This window comes from Rhinatrema bivittatum, chromosome 2, assembly GCF_901001135.1.
Source record: "Rhinatrema bivittatum chromosome 2, aRhiBiv1.1, whole genome shotgun sequence".
Taxonomy (NCBI): domain Eukaryota; kingdom Metazoa; phylum Chordata; class Amphibia; order Gymnophiona; family Rhinatrematidae; genus Rhinatrema; species Rhinatrema bivittatum.
This window is the reverse complement of record NC_042616.1, coordinates 28489500-28507297: the sequence shown is the minus strand read 5'-3', so window position 1 is coordinate 28507297 and position 17798 is coordinate 28489500. Positions and strand designations below refer to the sequence as shown.

Here is a 17798-nt window from a genome sequence, read left to right as displayed (position 1 = left end):
TTATAGCTAAAGTGTCCAAAGATAGCTAAATCGGCTCCTCGTCCCATTCACAGTTCTAACATCTCCATTTGATTCAAAGGGTCGCCAAATCTAGCTACGAAATAGCTAAACTGGCAACACTGGGCGGGAGCAGTAGGTGGCAGCAGTCCGAGGCGGCTCTCCCCCAGCCTCCCTCCTACCTCCCTCTCTCCTGCTTCAGATTCAAATAACTTTATTGGCGCTGACAATGTTACACATCCTCCTCTCTATCCCTTAGGAGAGAAGAAGCTGCAGGGGGAGGGCAGGGCTGTGCCTTTCTCTTTTTCTCCGATGCTGACGATGGGGAATAGAAAGGGGAAGTCTCCCGGCGCCGGCAGGAAGGGGTCCGCTCCCTCCTCGGTGCAGCCTCTGGCAGAGCCCCCGGGGGCAGGGCGGGCTCTGGATCCCCTGCAGCCCAGGACCTTGGGCTCTCTGTGGATGGTTCTGGTGCGGCTGGAAGCCACAATGAGCAGCAAGTTGGAAAGGATTCAGGGGGAAATCTCCTCGCTGGAGCTGCGCTCAGGGACCCAGGAGAAGGAAATCTCTGCTCAGGCGAAGCGGCTGCAGGCGCTGGAGAACAAGGTGGGACGTTTCCTCCCGCAGGGGAGAAGCTGCCACTTGCGAGGGAGGCTGGGACGGGAGCAGATCCTGCAAGAATCTGAGACTCATCTGCTCACCAAAGAGGAATCATAATCTTACACCAGGGGGAGGCTTTGTTAATGTCTGAGGAATCTCCTCCGCCAATGAAAATAAAATGTTCCCATCTTTCTGCTCCTTTTACTGAGCCACAAATTTCAAGTTCCACCCAGAGCTAAAAATTCCCCAATCTGTCCCGAGTCCTCCTGTCCCTCCTTGAGCTGTCGCCGGGACCTCAACTACAAACATTGCCAGGGAAAAGCACGGCTCGCACTTCTACTTTTAAGATTTGTGCATGGAAAGGCTAAAGGAAGTTAGGTCTCTTCATCTTGGAGAAGAGGCGGCTGAGCGGGGGGGATATGATAGAGGTCTTTAAGATCATGAGAGGTCTTGAACAAGTTAATGTAAATCGTTTACTCTCTCAGATAATAGGACCAGGGGGCATTCCATGAAGTTAGCAAGTAGCACATTTAAAACAAATCGAAGGAATCACTCAGTGCATAGTTAAGCTCTGGACTTCATTGCCAGAGGATGTGGTTACAGCAGTTAGTGTAACTGGGTTTAAAAAAGGTTTGGATAAGTTCCTAGAGGAAAAATCCATAAACTGCTATTAATCAATAAGAAATAGTAGCTTGGGATCTATTTAATGTTTGGGTACTTGCCAGGTATTTGTGACTTGGATTGGCCACTGTTGAAACAGGATACCGGGCTTGATGGACCTTTGGTCTGACCCAGTATGACTTCTTATGCAACAGAGAGGTTTTCTTGGGGAGGAGCTGAGGGGGCATTTGGATTTCTGCACATGTATTTTGGATGTAAAAAGTGTTCAGGGAAATTTCCAGGCACAAGTGAATCGGTGCAGGGATCAGGGCAGTGCCTTACCAAGGGTCTCCGGCACCTGGGGGCTAGTGCCTCTCCAGTGCCCATCCTTCTTGTACTAATGCTTAAGGTCACAGAAAATCAGTGGCGTCTCTAGGCAGAAGAATTTTGGGAGGGAGCCAAAATGACATTTCCTCATCATAAGAACATAAGAAAATGCCATACTGGGTCAGACCAAGGGTCCATCAAGCCCAGCATCCTGTTTCCAACAGTGGCCAATCCAGGCCATAAGAACCTGGCAAGTACCCAAAAACTAAGTCCATTCCATGTAACCATTGCTAATGGCAGTGGCTATTCTCTAAGTGAACTTAATAGCAGGTAATGGACTTCTCCTCCAAGAACTTATCCAATCCTTTTTTAAACCCAGCTATACTAACTGCACTAACCACATCCCCAGGTAACAAATTCCAGAGTTTAATTGTGCGTTGAGTAAAAAAGAACTTTCTCCGATTAGTTTTAAATGTGCCCCATGCTAACTTCATGGAGTGCCCCCTAGTCTTTCTACTATCCGAAAGAGTAAATAACCGATTCACATCTACCCGTTCTAGACCTCTCATGATTTTAAACATCTCTATCATATCCCCCCCTCAGTCGTCTCTTCTCCAAGCTGAAAAGTCCTAACCTCTTTAGTCTTTCCTCGTAGGGAAGCTGTTCCATTCCCCTTATCATACCCACCTCCATAGCATGGCCCCCTGATTTAAAATTGGCTGTAAAAAAAAAAGTCTTAATAAGAAAGTCCAAAGGGTCTTCTGCATAATTTTAAAAGGCTGGCTAGTTTCACACTTCTAGTAAAACTACTATTAAACTTATTTGATAGTCTCATTCAACTAATTCTATATGGCTATGAGAGTGAAGTCTGGAATGTAACAAGAAGGGAAAGAATGTCAATATAAATCCTGCACTTCCAGTTCTGTAACTGTGCATCCACTGAAATTCCTCCAACAATGCAGCTTGGATGTTTCCCTTACAGCTCATCATACTAAAAGATATTTTCAAATTCTGGTGTCACCTCACAGTAATAGCAGCGCAAACACCTTTCACTGCCTGAAGAACCTACTCAAAACCCTGCAAAAAAGACACTCAAAATCTATATAGCAAACTTATCATAATGTAACAGTAATAACACCAAGGACTCAAACAAGAACCCTACCTGTGAAAAAACACAGGTAAATATTACCCTGGGTCCCAGACAGAGCAGAGACAGACCCTCACCAAATACAGAATAAAGGATCATACATTTGACAAAACCTGAAATGGAAACCCCAAGAAGTCAGAGAGTGTAACAATGGAATAACAGAACCACCATTCCTCATAAAACAAATAAAATCAAGAAACAAAGCATCAGTTATAATAGTAAAACCATACTAATAAAATAATATGTTAAAACTACTGATAAATAGAATTTCTATTAATTAAAATCATACACATTTTTTACAATTTCCCAAGCACCAATAAAATATTTCAGAACAGCACATATATCAAACAACACCCAATAATTAAAACTAATAAGGATAAAAAAAAGCCCCTGCTGGCCATAGCTGAGAACTCTTGATTTCCAGTCACCCTGATATTGTTGAGGATTAGGAGGCTAGTGGGGTGCACAAACTTTACCCTCTCTCTCTCTCACGCATACTCGCATGTCCATTCTCTCACACATGCACTATCACATACACACTCATACATACATGCACACCCACAGCCTCTCTCTCACAGACACACTCTCAGGCTCTTAAGACCCATGCTTTCCCTTCACCCCCCCAGATAAGCTCTTACTCTCTGGATTCTCTCATACACACACTCACTCTCACTGGCTCCCTCACATACACACAAGCACACAGTTAGGCAAGCTCCCAGTCACACACAAATACACACAGACCCCCAGGCAGGCTCACTTTCATTCTCACACCGCTCTCTCCCCACCCCCCAGGCAGGCACCAATTCATTCTCACACATAACACTACACACAGGCAGGCACCTATTCTCACACATACAAATCGCGGGAAGACACCCATTCATTCTCATACACAGACACATCCTCAGGCAGGCACCCATGCACTCACACACATACACCCCCAGGCAGACTCCCATTCATTCACATGCACACACTAAAGGCAGACCCCCCTCTCTTTTGCCAGCAACCTCGGAGCCTCTCTCATTCCTCTGCTGCCACTGTCACTGCTGCCGCATGGCTATTGGGGAGGCACCGATTGCTGCTATTGGCACTGAAGGCCATTCTGCTGCCTCCTCTGTGCAGGCCCCGTGGTATTAAATATTTGCGGGTTTCCACATCCTCCATGCTGATCTCCTATATTGTGAGATCTGCATAGAGAAAGTGCTACTCTTGCACATTCCCAAAGATTTCATGTGCCAGTCGGTAAAAATTAATTAATTTTTTTTTTTTTTTACCTTTGCTGTCTGATCTTGGTTGGTCACAGGTTGTTTTTTTCCCCACCCTTTCTTGTTTTTTTGCCAATTCCTTTTACAGGGTCTTTTTTTCTGTTTTCTCTCCATCTGTCGTCTTCCTTTCTTCTGTCAAATACACCCTTTGGTTCTAATTCTCACATGCTGTCTCTCTCACACATAGGCACAGGCTCTCACACATGCTGTCTCATACATACATACACACTGTCTCTCTCTTTCACATGCAGTCTCACTCTCACATGCTGTCTCACTCAAACAGGCTCTCACTGTCACATGCAGTCTCTCACACACACACAGGCTCTCACATGCTGTCTCTCTGAACATTCAGGCTCTCCCACACACAGTTTCTCAAGTCACTCTCTCACACACACACACACAAAATCTCTCAACTCATATACACACTTTACAGGGCCTCAGCCTCTCTCTCGCCTCAGGGCCTCCTCCTCTCGGGCCGCCGCAACCTCGGGATGGGATCCTCCTCAGGCCACTGCAAGGTGGGATCCGCGACGGCCCCTGCCGCAGACTCTGCTCCGCTTCTGCAGACTGCTGAGCTCCTCCTCCTCCTTCCTGCCGTTGCGGCTCCGGCAATGTTTTTCTTCCGGGGCCACGCAGGCAGGAAGGAGGAGGAGGAGCACTCGGAGGGTTTGGACGTGATTTTTTTTTTTCTTCTTTGGGCCGTGGTGGGATGAGGACCCTGCCGATCTTGCTGCTGTGCGCAGCCGGCTCACAACATAGCAGCAGTTCCCTGTTCAGCCTCCAGTAGGAGGAGTTTTATTTTTGGTTTATATATGGTTTTATTATATTGTAAACCACTCTGACCAGTTCTTCTGTTGGGCGGTATAGGAAAGCTGAGAGATAAATAAATGAAGTCCACTGGCGGCTGCATGGGACGCCCCTACAGCCCTGCGCCCGAGGGCAGTGCCCCCTGCCGGGCCCCCTCATCGCCAATGGATCAGGGGTAACTTTTGTCTAGCAGAGTTGTCCACGTGGCCATTTAAAACAAGGGGGCTCAGTTTGGCTCGGAGGCCGTCACCGTATTTAAAAAGAATCGGCAGGGGATTGCTCCAGCTCGTTGTCTGGTCTGGGAGGGAGGGGGTTAGCGTGGGAGGCACAGAGGGGACCAGGGACGTGTGTGTGTGTGTGCAGGGGGCTGGGGAAGTGGCGAGGCCCTTCAGGAGGGGGTGTCCTGGGGGGAAACCCTGGAAGGACCTGATCATGATGATCTGCAGGCTCGGGGAGACCCTCTATTTTGTTCCCTTTGTTTTTTTTCCTTTCTTTTGTTGATAAACCAAAAATATAAAAAAAAAATGTTCAAATATTTTCTGGGAAAGCCTATTTTTGATTTTTTTCCATTAGGAATAGAGCAAACACTGCCTCCTCGGACCCTGATCCTGCCTCCTCCTCTTCTCTCAGCGTTGCCCCTCACAACGCGGATGACCAGGACATGGACGATATTCAGCTGCCGAGCGGCTAGTGAAGTTAGCCGGATACGCCTGACTTAACTGCGATGTTCAGTGCTGCTGCAGCGCCGCTGAATATACCCGGCTATGTTAAAATTATCCGTATATATATTTATATATCTGCCTACTTTAGACCAGTCCTATGGCACAACCAGAGTTAGCCGGATATCGGAGTACCTACCCAGCTAACTCTGCTCCTTCCACCCCAGGAACATCCCTCAACGTATCCAGCTAAATTCTAGCCAGATAACTCATTATCCGGGTAGAGTTTAGATGAATAAACCATTTAATATCGCGGCTTAGCAATTTAGACGGATAACTTTTCAGTTACACACATACTCATTCATGCATTCTTACTCACACATTGCTCACTCATACACTCACTAAACTCTCACACATGCACTCTCATATATATGCTCACTTATGCACGCAAACTCACACATGCTCGCTCATGCATTCTTGCACACGTGCTCGCTCATGCACTCGCTAAACTCTCCCACATGCATTCTCATATATATGCTCACTTATGCACGCAAACTCACACATGCTCGCTCATGCACTCGCTAAACTCTCACACGTGCTCACTCATGAACACTCACTCTCACACATGCTCTCATGCACTCTCACACATGCTCACTCTTGCACTTTCACAGATGCTGACTAATGCACACTCACTCATGCACATGTTCACTCATGCACTTTCTCACTCATATACTGACTCATGCACTTGCTAAACTCTCACACATGCTCACTCATGCATTCTGCCCCTCTCACGCAGATTCTCACTCGTGCGCTCGCTCACTCTCACGCACATGCTCACTCGTGCACTTGCTCTTTCGCTCACTCTGTCTCCTTCAACAAGCTACAGCAGACAGGACACCTCCGTTTTCTTTCAGCCATGTTGGCTGAGGCTGCGCCTTCTTCCAGCTATGGCTATTGCTTTTCCTTCCTCCCTCCTGGGTAGATCCATGCAACATGACTCTTGCACTTCCAGGCCTGTGCAGGCGCACCAGAGTTTCATGGTATGAGCCCAGTTATCTGGCAATTTTTTTTTTTTTAGAATTCCAGAGCCTCTGGATCAAACCCGGCGTGCTCCCAGGTATGCGGGTGGCATGATGGAAGCAAGCCTGCTTTTGCAACTGCTGCACTGCCCTCAAAACTGAGGATACTCTAGGCAGCAGCAAAGTGTTTCTTCCAGTCCAGAAAGTGGAAGACATATACAATACAAATTATGCTATGTTTGTATATATATTTGCTTTTATTCCTGCTTTTATGTTTTAGTTGTTCATTTATGTACTTGATTTTATGTTATTGCATTTATATATGTTGTTAAGTTTCCTTATGGATCCTTTTGTACATTGCCTGTGGCCATGCCACCCTGAATGTGCTGATCTTGTCGCATCTTGGAAGCTAGGCAGGGTTGGGCCTGGTTACTGCTTGGATATAGGCGACATGTACATTTGAAATAGAAATACTGCCTGGAACACAAAACTCATCCTGCTGTGTTCGGACTTAGCACCGTCAGGTATCGCGACGCAGCAGAGTCGGATGTTTCTGATGTTCTGGGTGATGCTCTGTTCCAGCTCTGGATTCATTATTCACTGATCTATCCAAATAATGACATTTTGTTGTTCTCTGTCAGAGCTATCAGAGAATCCTTTCATGGTTAGACCTGCAAACTCTGGTTAGACCAGAGAGGAAAGTCACTCTAGACTAGAGGCATGCACAGGAGGGACAAGCCTGGCTGTACCTGTGCAGTAAGAGGTCCTGGTGTCCCCTTCTCCATGACAACAACGTTAGGAGGATAAAGCCAGCTGAGATCTAACACATTCTGAGCCCCTCTGCGTGTCCCTGAGAGTTCCTGCTTTCTGTTTCAGGTGCCGGTGACGTTTGAGGACATCGCTGTCTCTTTCTCCCAGGAGGAGTGGGGGTATTTAGACGAAGGGCAGAAGGAGCTTTACAGGGAGGTGATGAAGGAGAATTACGAGACCCTGAGCTCTGTAGGTAAGGGTCGAATTATCTGCATTGTTCTTATCCTGAGAGAAGGACAAGGATATTGTCATACCCAAGCAGTGGGGCTCAGCCTTTTGTAGAGTAATGACGGCAAAAAAACCGATCAAATGGTCCACCCAGTCTGCCCAGAAAGCTTCCTACAGTAGTATCAACGCTTCATGCAAGTTACCCCCGTGCATAGCAGTACACAGACCGTAAATGATGGGGCCTGTGTTTGGTTGCCTGAATCCAATTCCCTGTTTTCCCTCTGCCCTCGAAGAGGAGAGCGATGTGGCAGTTGAGCCTAAAGCATCAAGGCTTACTGGTTAAGGGGAGTATCTCCATGCCTTGTGTTAAAGGGTAGTAACCTCCGCACCAGCAAGTTACCCCCATGCACTCTTTTCCTCATTCCCATCCTCTAGCCTTTAGGAATCCACAGTGTTTACCCCCAAGCCCCTTTGAAATCTTTCACTGTTCTTGTCTTCACCACCTCCTCTGGAAGAGCATTCCAGGCATCCACCACCCTCTCTGTGAAGAAATATACAGAGAATATAGTAATGACGGCAGAAAAAGACCAAATAGTCCATCCAGAATGCCCACTAAACTTCTTATGGTAGTAACTGCAGCTCCATGCAGGTTATCCCCAAGCCTTCTGTTAAGGGTAGTAATATTTACAATCAAAACCAAGCAACACAACCCGTAATAAAATTACTGCTAGCCACATTTTTATGGAGTGAGCAGCCTTCCTGATAATTCAGACAGTGCTGCTTGAATGTGCTTTGCTTTTGGACTTGGCCATAAAAGCAGTCCTATGCTTTATGCCTAATGTCTGTGTATCAGTACCCTGCCCCGTAAAAGTCAGGGCCCAGTGTTGGTTTCCTGGTGGTTCCGAGTTGCCCCACCTTGACATTTCATTTTGTGACCCCTAGTTCTACTGATTTCTTTCCAACTGAAAAGGTTTGTGGTTGACTGTGCATCATTAAAACCTTTCAGGTATTTTGAAGATCTGTATCATATCTCCCCTGCACCTCCTCTCCTCAGGGTATTCATATTTAGTTCCTTCAACCTCTCCTCATAAGTCATTTGATGGAGACCCTCTACCATTTCGGTTGCCCTTCTCTGGACCGCCTCCATCCTGTCTCTGTCCCTTTTGAGGTACGGTCTCCAGAACTGAACACAGTCCTCCAGGTGAGGCCTCACCAAGGACCTGTACACAAGGGCATTATCACCTCCATTTTCTTACTGGTTATTCCTCTCTCTATGCAGTCCTGCATTATTCTGGCCTTAGCTATCGCCTTGTCACATTGCTTCACCATCTTCAGATCTCCAGACAAAATCACCCCATATCTCCTCATCAGTCTTACATCCCCCATCTCATACAGCTCTTTTGGATTACCGCATCCCAGATGCAGGACTCTGCACGTCTTAGCATTGAATCCCAGCTGCCAAGCCTTCGACCACTCTTCAAGCTTTTTAAAATCATTTTTCAATCTCTGTACTCTTTCAGGCACGTTCGCTCTGTTGCAGATCTTAGTATGATCCTCAAATAGATAAACTTTACCTTCTATTCCTTCCGCAATGTCGCTCATAAAGATATTGAACTGAACCGGTCCCAATACCGATCCCTGTGGCTCTCCACTTAACACCACTCTCTCTTCAGAGCAGGTTCCATTTACCATCACTCGCTGCCTCCTGTCCATCAACCAGTTTGTAATCCACGCCACCACCTTGGCGCTGACTCCCAAGCTTCTCATTTTATTCATAAGTCTCCTATGCGGGACCGTATCAAAAACTTTGCTGAAATCCTAGTAAATCACATCGAGTGCTCTTCCTCGATCCAATTCTTTAGTCACCCAATCAAAAAAATCAATCAGCTTTGTCTGACAGGGCCTTCTCCTGGTGAATCCATGCTGCCTCCGGTCCAGCAATCCTCCTGACTGTAGATAGTTCACAATCCTTTCCTTCAGCAACGTTGGCATTCATTTTCCCACCACTGAGGTGAGGCTAACCGGCCTGTAGTTTCCTGCCTCCTCTCTGCTCCCACTCTTCTCCTCCAATCCCACAGCTCCACTCCCGTTTGCAGGGATCTATTAAGCAGGTCTTTCAGCGGAGCCGCCAGCTCATCTCTGAGCTCCCCCAGTATCCTGGGATGAACCTCATCAGGCCCCACGGCCTTGTCCACTCTCACTTTACTTAGCTCCTCCCATCCATTCTGTTCTGGAAACGGTGTTTCGTCCACCCCATCCGCCTCTACGGTCTTCTGAACCAGCAGCGGTCCTTCTCCAGGGTCTTCCTCAGTGAACACTGAACTGACGTATCTGTTTAATATTTCTGCCATTTCTTCGTCTCTCTCCCCACAGTGCTCCTCGTCACCTTTCAATTTCACTGTTCTACATTGGGCCTTCCTTCTTTCTCTGATGCATCTGAAAAGTGTTTTGACTCCTCCCTTTACCTCTTTGGCAATCCTTTCTTCCACTTGACCTTTTGCTTTCCTGATTTCTTTCTTCATCTCCCTCACTTTCACCACATATTCTTCCCTGTCTTCCTCTTTTTAGGATCCTTTATACTTCCTGAACGCTGTTCTTTTTGCCTTTATTTTTTCAGCCGCCTCCCAGAGAACCAGATCGGTTTCTTGTTCCTCTTACTTTTCTTTACTGTTCTAACATAGAGATTTGCTGCCTTTGTAATTTGGCCCACTGTGGTTCCACCTCCCCCACCTTCTCCCAGTCTTCTAGTTTTTTTTCCTCCAGATATGATCCCATTTTGACAATGTCCATATTTTTAAAATGCAAAAACTTGGGTCTTTGTGTGATTTCTCTGTATCCTGTTTGCAGTACCAAACCATACTGTCTGATGATCCCTGGTGCTCAGGTGGGGCACCTACATGGACATTCGAGACATTATCCCCATGAGTGAGCTTTAGATCGAGTATCGCACCCTCCCTCGTAGGTTTCATGAAGGCTAGACCAGCAGTGCTAACCGACCTCTGGCCTTCCCTTTTGGATCTCTGAGCTACGGGGTCTCTGGAGCTCTCCCTGGCCCCTTGGCATATTTTGGAGACCTCGGGCTTCCTCTCAGCAGCGGAAGGTACAGAAGTGGGGATTCACCCTGCGTTAACGGCGCTGGTTCTTATAGTAAGCAGGAAACCTGACTCCGTCTCTTGATGGTACCAGGAGTTATGGAGAGAGAGGGGAGTCAGATAATGCGGCAGTGATGATGTGAGGCAGAGGTGGTGCTGCTCCCAGGTGAGAATCCTCCTGCCGGAGCTGAGGCCTTTCCCCTCTCGGAGCTTGAAACCAAGGCGCCTTGGATGCCTCGTTCATGGATCTCTGCAGGAGGGACTTTAACATCCACTAAACAGGAAAGCTGCACTCTAACTGGCTAATTTTAAAAGGAATGCGCGTATGCCCATGGCGCGCGAGCTGAGACACGTTGCAATTTTATAATCAGGGACGCGCGTATCATTTAAAATCCCCCCCGCTGTGCGTACATGCGTGCGTAATCTCAAGAGGCCTATTCCTGTTCAGGCCTCAGCGCACGTATGCAGGGTTTCTCGCGTGCGTGAGAAAAAAAAGTGTTTTCCCAATGAGTCCACCAGTTTGTCAGGTTGATATCAACAGTTTCAAGGCCTATGAACCTCCCACTTGACCCCCCCGAACCTTCACGCTGGGCCGAAAGGCTTAAAACTTGAGATCTCCAGACTCTCTCCTCACCAGGACCCAGCAGTAAAGTTACATGGACGGCACGCCGACGCACGCCGTGGTCAGCTTTCGCAAAATTCAGAGTTACGTGCATGTGAGTCTTGGCCCCGCCCTGGGATGCCCCGCCCATTCCCTCTCCCCTTTTCCGCTTCCGTATTCTTGACGCGCGCACTTCGCGGTTTCTTAAAATTCGCCTTGCTTGCATGCGGCCCGCATGCGCCCGTATGTGGCCATTTTTTTTTTTTGTTGCGTGAGCAGCCCTTTTAAAATCTACCTCTTAGTGCAGAAAAAAATAGCCTAATGGCGGTGTCACTCTGCTCCGCCCAACACTGATGTCTGCCTCCACCTATCAGGGGACAGTAATGAGGGGGGGCACACAGTGTACAGATGACCCCATGATGATGGCTCTGACCCCTCACACCTGACCAATGCCCAAAGGCTGACATATGACATTTCCTTTTCATACCACCGATCAGGCCAGACTCCTGGGCTTTTGCTCTCCTACCAGCAGATGGAGACAGAGAGAGTTTCACGGACACTGTACATAACCCCATGGTAGACTGTGCAAAACCTGCAGTCTGGAGTGTAAAAAAGGAAAAGAAGATAGATTGCCAGTTCGTCCCAGGGGGTTGCTAGGTCCTGGAGGGACCATTCCCCCTGGGTTTAGGCGGAGAAGCAGGGGGGGTAGGTGACCTTGATGGTGGCTCGGTCCTAGATCCCATGAGGGTGTATATCTGGTGATCCAGATCCCTCATCCCCCCCATGATGCAGCATCGGTCCGCTGACAGCTCTGCATTTTGTGGCCTGGCTTCGCAGGGAAGTATTTACTTTTCTTTTTCTGTACCGGTGCTAGGGGCAGCATTAAAGTTTTTTTGTTTAAAAAAAAAAAAAAAAAAAAAGTTCAAAGAGGAAGTGCTGCCTCACAGGGAATCACGGTGCCCGGTCGGTAAGAGCTCAATCGCTGCAGCAGTGCTGTTTACCTGGCAAGATTGTTTTCTGCGGCTTTGGTAACTGGGAGATGGGGGTGGCGCGCTGCCCAGACCACATGAGCATGGCGCACAGCAGACGGTGCCACTCCTGTGGAGACCTCCGGGTCTCTGCTCTCTCGGGACGGTTTATGCGCAGAGTGTCTCTCTGGTGGGGAAGACACTCAAGAGGAGCCCAGCGCTAGACCAAAGGCTAAACGAGCCCCGCGGGTGCTGAGGCTTTCCCTGTCGGCGCGGGAACGGCTGCCATTTTGGAATCCCTTGCAGGGCCTGCAGTGTCAGTGGGAGAGGCAGGGGAATCCCCACCTCAGCTATCGCCGTTAGTACCCGGCCCTGGGGAGGTGCAGAGAGGCTTTGGCACCGAGGAAGATCCTCTGGATCCAGACTCAGAGGATTCGCAGGACTTTTCTGTGGATTTTGTATTACTTCTGCATAAAGCTTATTAAAAAGGCAGCAGGAAATGTTTGCTCTTGGCTCCAGTCTTGGTCCACCAAGGATTCTCAGCCGGTGAAGAGGCCCAGGCTGACGAAGAGGAGCAGTGCGCGAGCCTTCGGCACTGTTTGCATCGCTCCCCTTTAGCCAGAGAGAGGAGGAGGAGCAGAGTCAGGGCAGTACGGGGAAGATCTGGATGAGGGTCCAGAAGAGGTCCCGGTAGCCGAGGGGGTTGATCCTAAGGAGATGCCCCCCTTTCTTAAAGAGAAGCTCTGGCCCTTAGTTCCGTATGACCTTAAGGAACTTGGCATCAAAGTTTCCCAGGTGGAATCCGACCTGAAAGGGGCAGATCCCGTCTTGGATGGGCTGAGAGGACCAGCGAAAGCTTTCCCTTTTCATGAGTCTGTGAAGAGGCTGCTTGTTAGAGAACCACAGCACTGATCATCTCCTGTCAGGTGGTGGTAAACAGTACTGAGGGGGGTGCATGGTGTACAGCTGCCCCCATGATGGCTCTGCTGACATCTGACAGTTCATCAGCTTTTGCACTACATATGGTGCGTGTGAGATTGACCAACGTGAAAAAAGGCACCGCCACTAATGATTAATGTCCCATCAATGGTATATTTGAATGTTGGTCTGTGCCGCATCAGAAAGCCAGGCGACGTGTTCTATACACTGAAGAACCGTCCGGTCTACTAATCATTTGCGGCACATACTGCTGCAACACTTAATAATGATTTTTGAACGCTGGAATGCTTAATAATGCTTTTTAACAAAATGAATTTTAAACCAATGTCCCGACTTGGAGAGATTGAACCACAAAGAAGAAATATTCAAGATCTGACAGTGGCCGGTGTTTCGCTATAGGGCATAGCTTCCTCATGGATATCTAAAGAATTTGAATATCTCTCTTGAAGATGGACGCAAGGTCTCGCAAAAGATATCCAAACCGTAGGACAGAGAGGGGGGAATGTGGAGAGGATCTTCTGAAGGAGAGCGCAGAATGTGTATCACCTGCTGAGAAAAGATGGTTTCACGGTGGGGTAGCATCATATTATAACGTCAGGGGATATACAGCGAGAGAGGTTCTGATGCCTGTCTGAGGACCCGTGCTTTTCAATATATTTATAAATGATCTGGAAAGGAATACGACGAGTGAGGTTATCAAGTTTGCGGATGACACAAAATTGTTCAGAGTAGTTAAATCACAAGCAGATTGTGATAAATTGCAGGAAGACCTTGTGAGACTGAAAGATTGGGCAGCCAAATGGCAGATGAAATTTAATGTGGATAAGTGCAAGGTGATGCATATAGGGAAAAATAACCCTTGCTGTAGTTACACAATGTTGGGTTCCATATTAGGAGCTTCCGCCCAGGAAAGAGATCTAGGTGTCAGTGGATAACACATTGAAATCGTCGGCTCAGTGTGCTGCAGCAGTAAAAAAAGCAAACAGAATGTTAGGAATTATTAGGAAGGGAATGGTGAATAAAACGGAAAATGTCATAATGCCTCTGTATCGCTCCATGGTGAGACCCCTCCTTGAATACTGTGTACAATTCTGGTCGCCACATCTCAAAAAAGATATAGTTGCGATGGAGAAGGTACAGAGAAGGGCAACCAAAATGATAAAGGGGATGGAACAGCTTCCCTATGAGGAAAGACTGAAGAGGTTAGGGCTGTTCAGCTTGGAGAAGAGACAGCTGAGGGGGGATATGATAGAGGTCTTTAAGATCATGAGAGGTCTTAAACGAGTAGATGCGAATCGGTTATTTACTCTTTCGGATAATAGAAGGACTAGGGGGCACTCCATGAAGTTAGCATGGAGCACATTTAAAACTAATTGGAGAAAGTTCTTTTTTACTCAACGCACAATTAAACACTGGGATTTGGTGCCAGAGGATGTGGTTAGTGCAGTTAGTGTAGCTGGGTTCAAAAAAGGTTTGGATAAGTTCTTGTAGGAGAAGTCCATTAACAGCTATTAATCAATTTTACTTAGGGAATAGCCACTGCTATTAATTGCATCAGTAGCTTGGGATCTTCTTAGTGTTTGGGTACTTGCCAGGTTCTTATGGCCTGGATTGGCCTCTGTTGGAAACAGGATGCTGGGCTTGATGGACCCTTGGTCTGACCCAGCATGGCAATTTCATGACAGGCCTGCGCCTGTCATGAAGAGACAGAAGATGCCTCTCTCAAACCCGCAGCTTGGGATAAAGGAGGGGCTCGCCCCAACAAATAAACTTTTGATTTCTGGGGTCTCCAGCCGTCAGAGCTGAACAATATTACGTCACTGCCTTTAAATCAGGGCTCCCCAGTCTCCTATAACACTGAAGCAGCAACAACAAACCCCTTCCTCCAAAATCAGATGAGATTTAGTCCTCAAAGCCCCCTCCAGCTGAGTTCTCTCACTTCCCCGTTGGATTTCCACCAGGCTATTGGGGGTCCATAACCCTCCTGGGTTGCCTGTGGGCTCCGCCCGAGAACCCACCCTCCTCCCATTGCCGCTTCTGGACACAGCCGACCACCTGCGCTCCCCCTAGGAGCTGTCGGGCCTTTAAAAGGAAGATACCAACCCCCCATGATAAACCTCGCCAGAATAACTCATCCCAGTAACCCTGCGGTAGAGGTTAAGCGATGCCCCGTTACGTTTAACCTCAGGATGAGTTTTCCTGACCAGCACCGGCTGCTATTTTCTGACTGTGTTGTGTTGTTCTAGACCAGCAGTTCTTGGCACCGTGGTGCCTGACTGAAGAGCAGGTCCCAGGTCGAAGCCTCATTAGGAAAGTCGGGAATTATAGTCAGGAGGGTCAGCCTGCTGAGGGCTTGGAAGTGCTGACAGCTGTTGGGACTTGGAGCAGTTCCAGAAACAGAGGATGACGGCAGATCAGGGGCCACAGGGCCCGAATACTTGGCATAAGCTCTCTTCGTACTCTTAACACCACGGAGCTGCAGGATATATGACTTTACCCCTCACCTAGCCAGGGTCCCATCATCTCTATTCTACCTTCAGCTGTCTCCTGTGTAGACAAAGAGCCTTTGTTATGAAGGTAAGAGTGTATTGTCTGCTGGATGCTGCTGATTATAGCCTGGTTAATTCTATTTTTTATACCCACATAAGGAGCATAAGATCATGTACCCAGTACTGTTTATGGTATGGACTCTGCAGCCTTCCCATCTCCCTCCCCTGGACTTCCTCGGGAGATTCTTTCTCCAGAACAGGACACGGCCCTCCTGATGAGGTCTCGCCAATGATTTGTAGGGAGGGATCATTTCCTTCTTGTCTTCTGCTTGTGCTTCTCTCTCTGTCACCTGTCACTCCTCTGACTCCGTCCCTCTCCCTTCTTATAATGTTTGGCCAGCATAAGATTATTTGCTGTGATGACCCTGGGATCCCTCTGCTTTATGGAATATTAGAATCTCGCTGTCCCTCCCCCATCGTGTGCTGCCTCTCTGAGCATTGCCGCTCTGCATTTTCCTGTGAATGTGAGAGAAATATATCTCACTCCTCTCTTTTTTCCCTAGAAACAGGCCATCACAGGGTAAATCCTGATGTATTACTAAGGATTAACCAGGAGGAAGTGCCGTGTGTCTGGGATCCCCAGGAGTCAGGAGAGAGAGAAGTTACTCACTCATACACAGGTGAGTAATAAATACTGTACAGAGTAAGAGGGAGGTATTGCAGAGCACAGGAGGATTTGGAGAGAGATCCTGAGAAACTCTTCTGCAGGTTTAGAGCTCTTTACTGAGGGGTAGAAGATGCAGAAAGGGCTTTAGATCTCTGTAGAAAGGAGGCAGCAGAGCCCTGCACTGAGATCTGAGCGGCCCTGCTTAGTATCACTTCCCAGGGGGTCACAGGTACAAATGGGTCCCGTGAGCTGCTGAGAGATTCACATTCGGTTCCTGGGTGGTGCAGCTCAGTTGATCACTCACTGTCACATGCAGGGCCACTGCACTAGCTGATGGTGAGGGTAATTTCCTAGCGTGTAGCAGATGGACTCAGGACCAATGGGTATAGTGTACTCCTGATAGCAGTTGGAGACGGAGTCAGATCTCAATCTGACGTCAGCCCTAGTACATATACCCCTGCAGGAAGTGCAGCTCTTCAGTATTTTCTGTCTCCACAGCAGTTAGGGACTCTATGCACGCTAGCACAACGTTAGAGTAAATTTTACCAAAGAAAACCAAGAGAAGAAGAAATCTTACCTCTACAGATGAGCCCTGCTCTCCTGCGGTGACACCCATTGGGTCCCTCCCCCAGTTGAGATTTCCCGAGGTGATTTCTGCAATCCCTCGGAGGTAAGCCTCAGTCTGGCGGCCGACCCTCAGTGGGGACCTAGCTCCCGACATCGGGTGAGGCTGAGAGGCAGCGGGTGCAACCTCAAGCGCAGCGGTGAAGGTATTTTTCCCTCTCCCCCCCTGCAGCTGGAGACCACTCGGAACGAGACCGGGAAGCATGAGACAAGGTAAGGTAGAAATCTATTTAAAAGTCTCCGGTCTCCGAAGCTCGAGGAGACGCACAGGTCACCAGCCGGCACCAGTGCCACCGGGTTGATCGGCCCTAGCAGGGCTAGACCCCAGTCAGATCCGAGGGTCCTCCCACGTAGAGACCCTACGAGGTGGTCGCTATATTGTCCACGTGGTTGCCGTCACCATTTTGATCTGTTCGCCGCCCTGTCCGCCGTTCCGATCCGTGCGCACAGAGGCGAGCCGTACGTGCAAATACCTTGTGTGCATAATGTCGTGCGCACAAGCGACGTGCATAGCCACACGCTTACTGTGCCGGGCGCATAACTTCGATCTGTGTGCACAACAGCGCGCACATCTCCCTGAGCGTGCACCAAACCTACGCCCACAGCTTCACACCGGCGCGCACAACTGTATTTTACGCGCGCAAGCCATGGCACCACCGGAAAAGAAACTCAAGGCTCAGGGCTTTTGCCCAGCAATGCCATATTAAAGCTGCACAGCATGAGGAGGCCACGGCCCTGTGTATACAGTGCGAAGAGGCCCTAGGGGATCCAACTCATGGCCCTCCCCAGCCGATACCAGGTTCCAGCCTCTCGAGCAGTACGCCGGACCTAGCATTGCACAGCGGGACCCCGCCCTCAAACGGGGCTCCCCAGGGAGACGGCACCCCCTAGTATAGACCCAGCATCTATCTCCTGGGTGGAATTCTTCAAAGGTCTGCATACTTTCGTCCACATGCAACCGAGGCCTCCTAGAATACGGCCACAGGCTCCACCAGAGGACCTCAACATCCCGGGACCCTTTATGC

General features: G+C 48.6%; 1 protein-coding gene across 1 annotated transcript in view; it reads left to right on the top strand.

Moving 5' to 3' along the window:
- The first annotated feature begins 228 nt into the window (after positions 1-228).
- LOC115085851 (zinc finger protein 624-like) overlaps positions 229-17798 on the top strand; it is a 32822-nt gene continuing 15252 nt past the window's right edge. The window contains exons 1-3 of the mRNA XM_029592354.1: positions 229-600; positions 7292-7418; positions 16046-16162. Of these exons, the coding sequence (XP_029448214.1) occupies positions 310-600; positions 7292-7418; positions 16046-16162 (535 nt within the window). The 5' untranslated portion in view covers positions 229-309. The remainder of the gene's footprint in view (positions 601-7291; positions 7419-16045; positions 16163-17798) is intronic.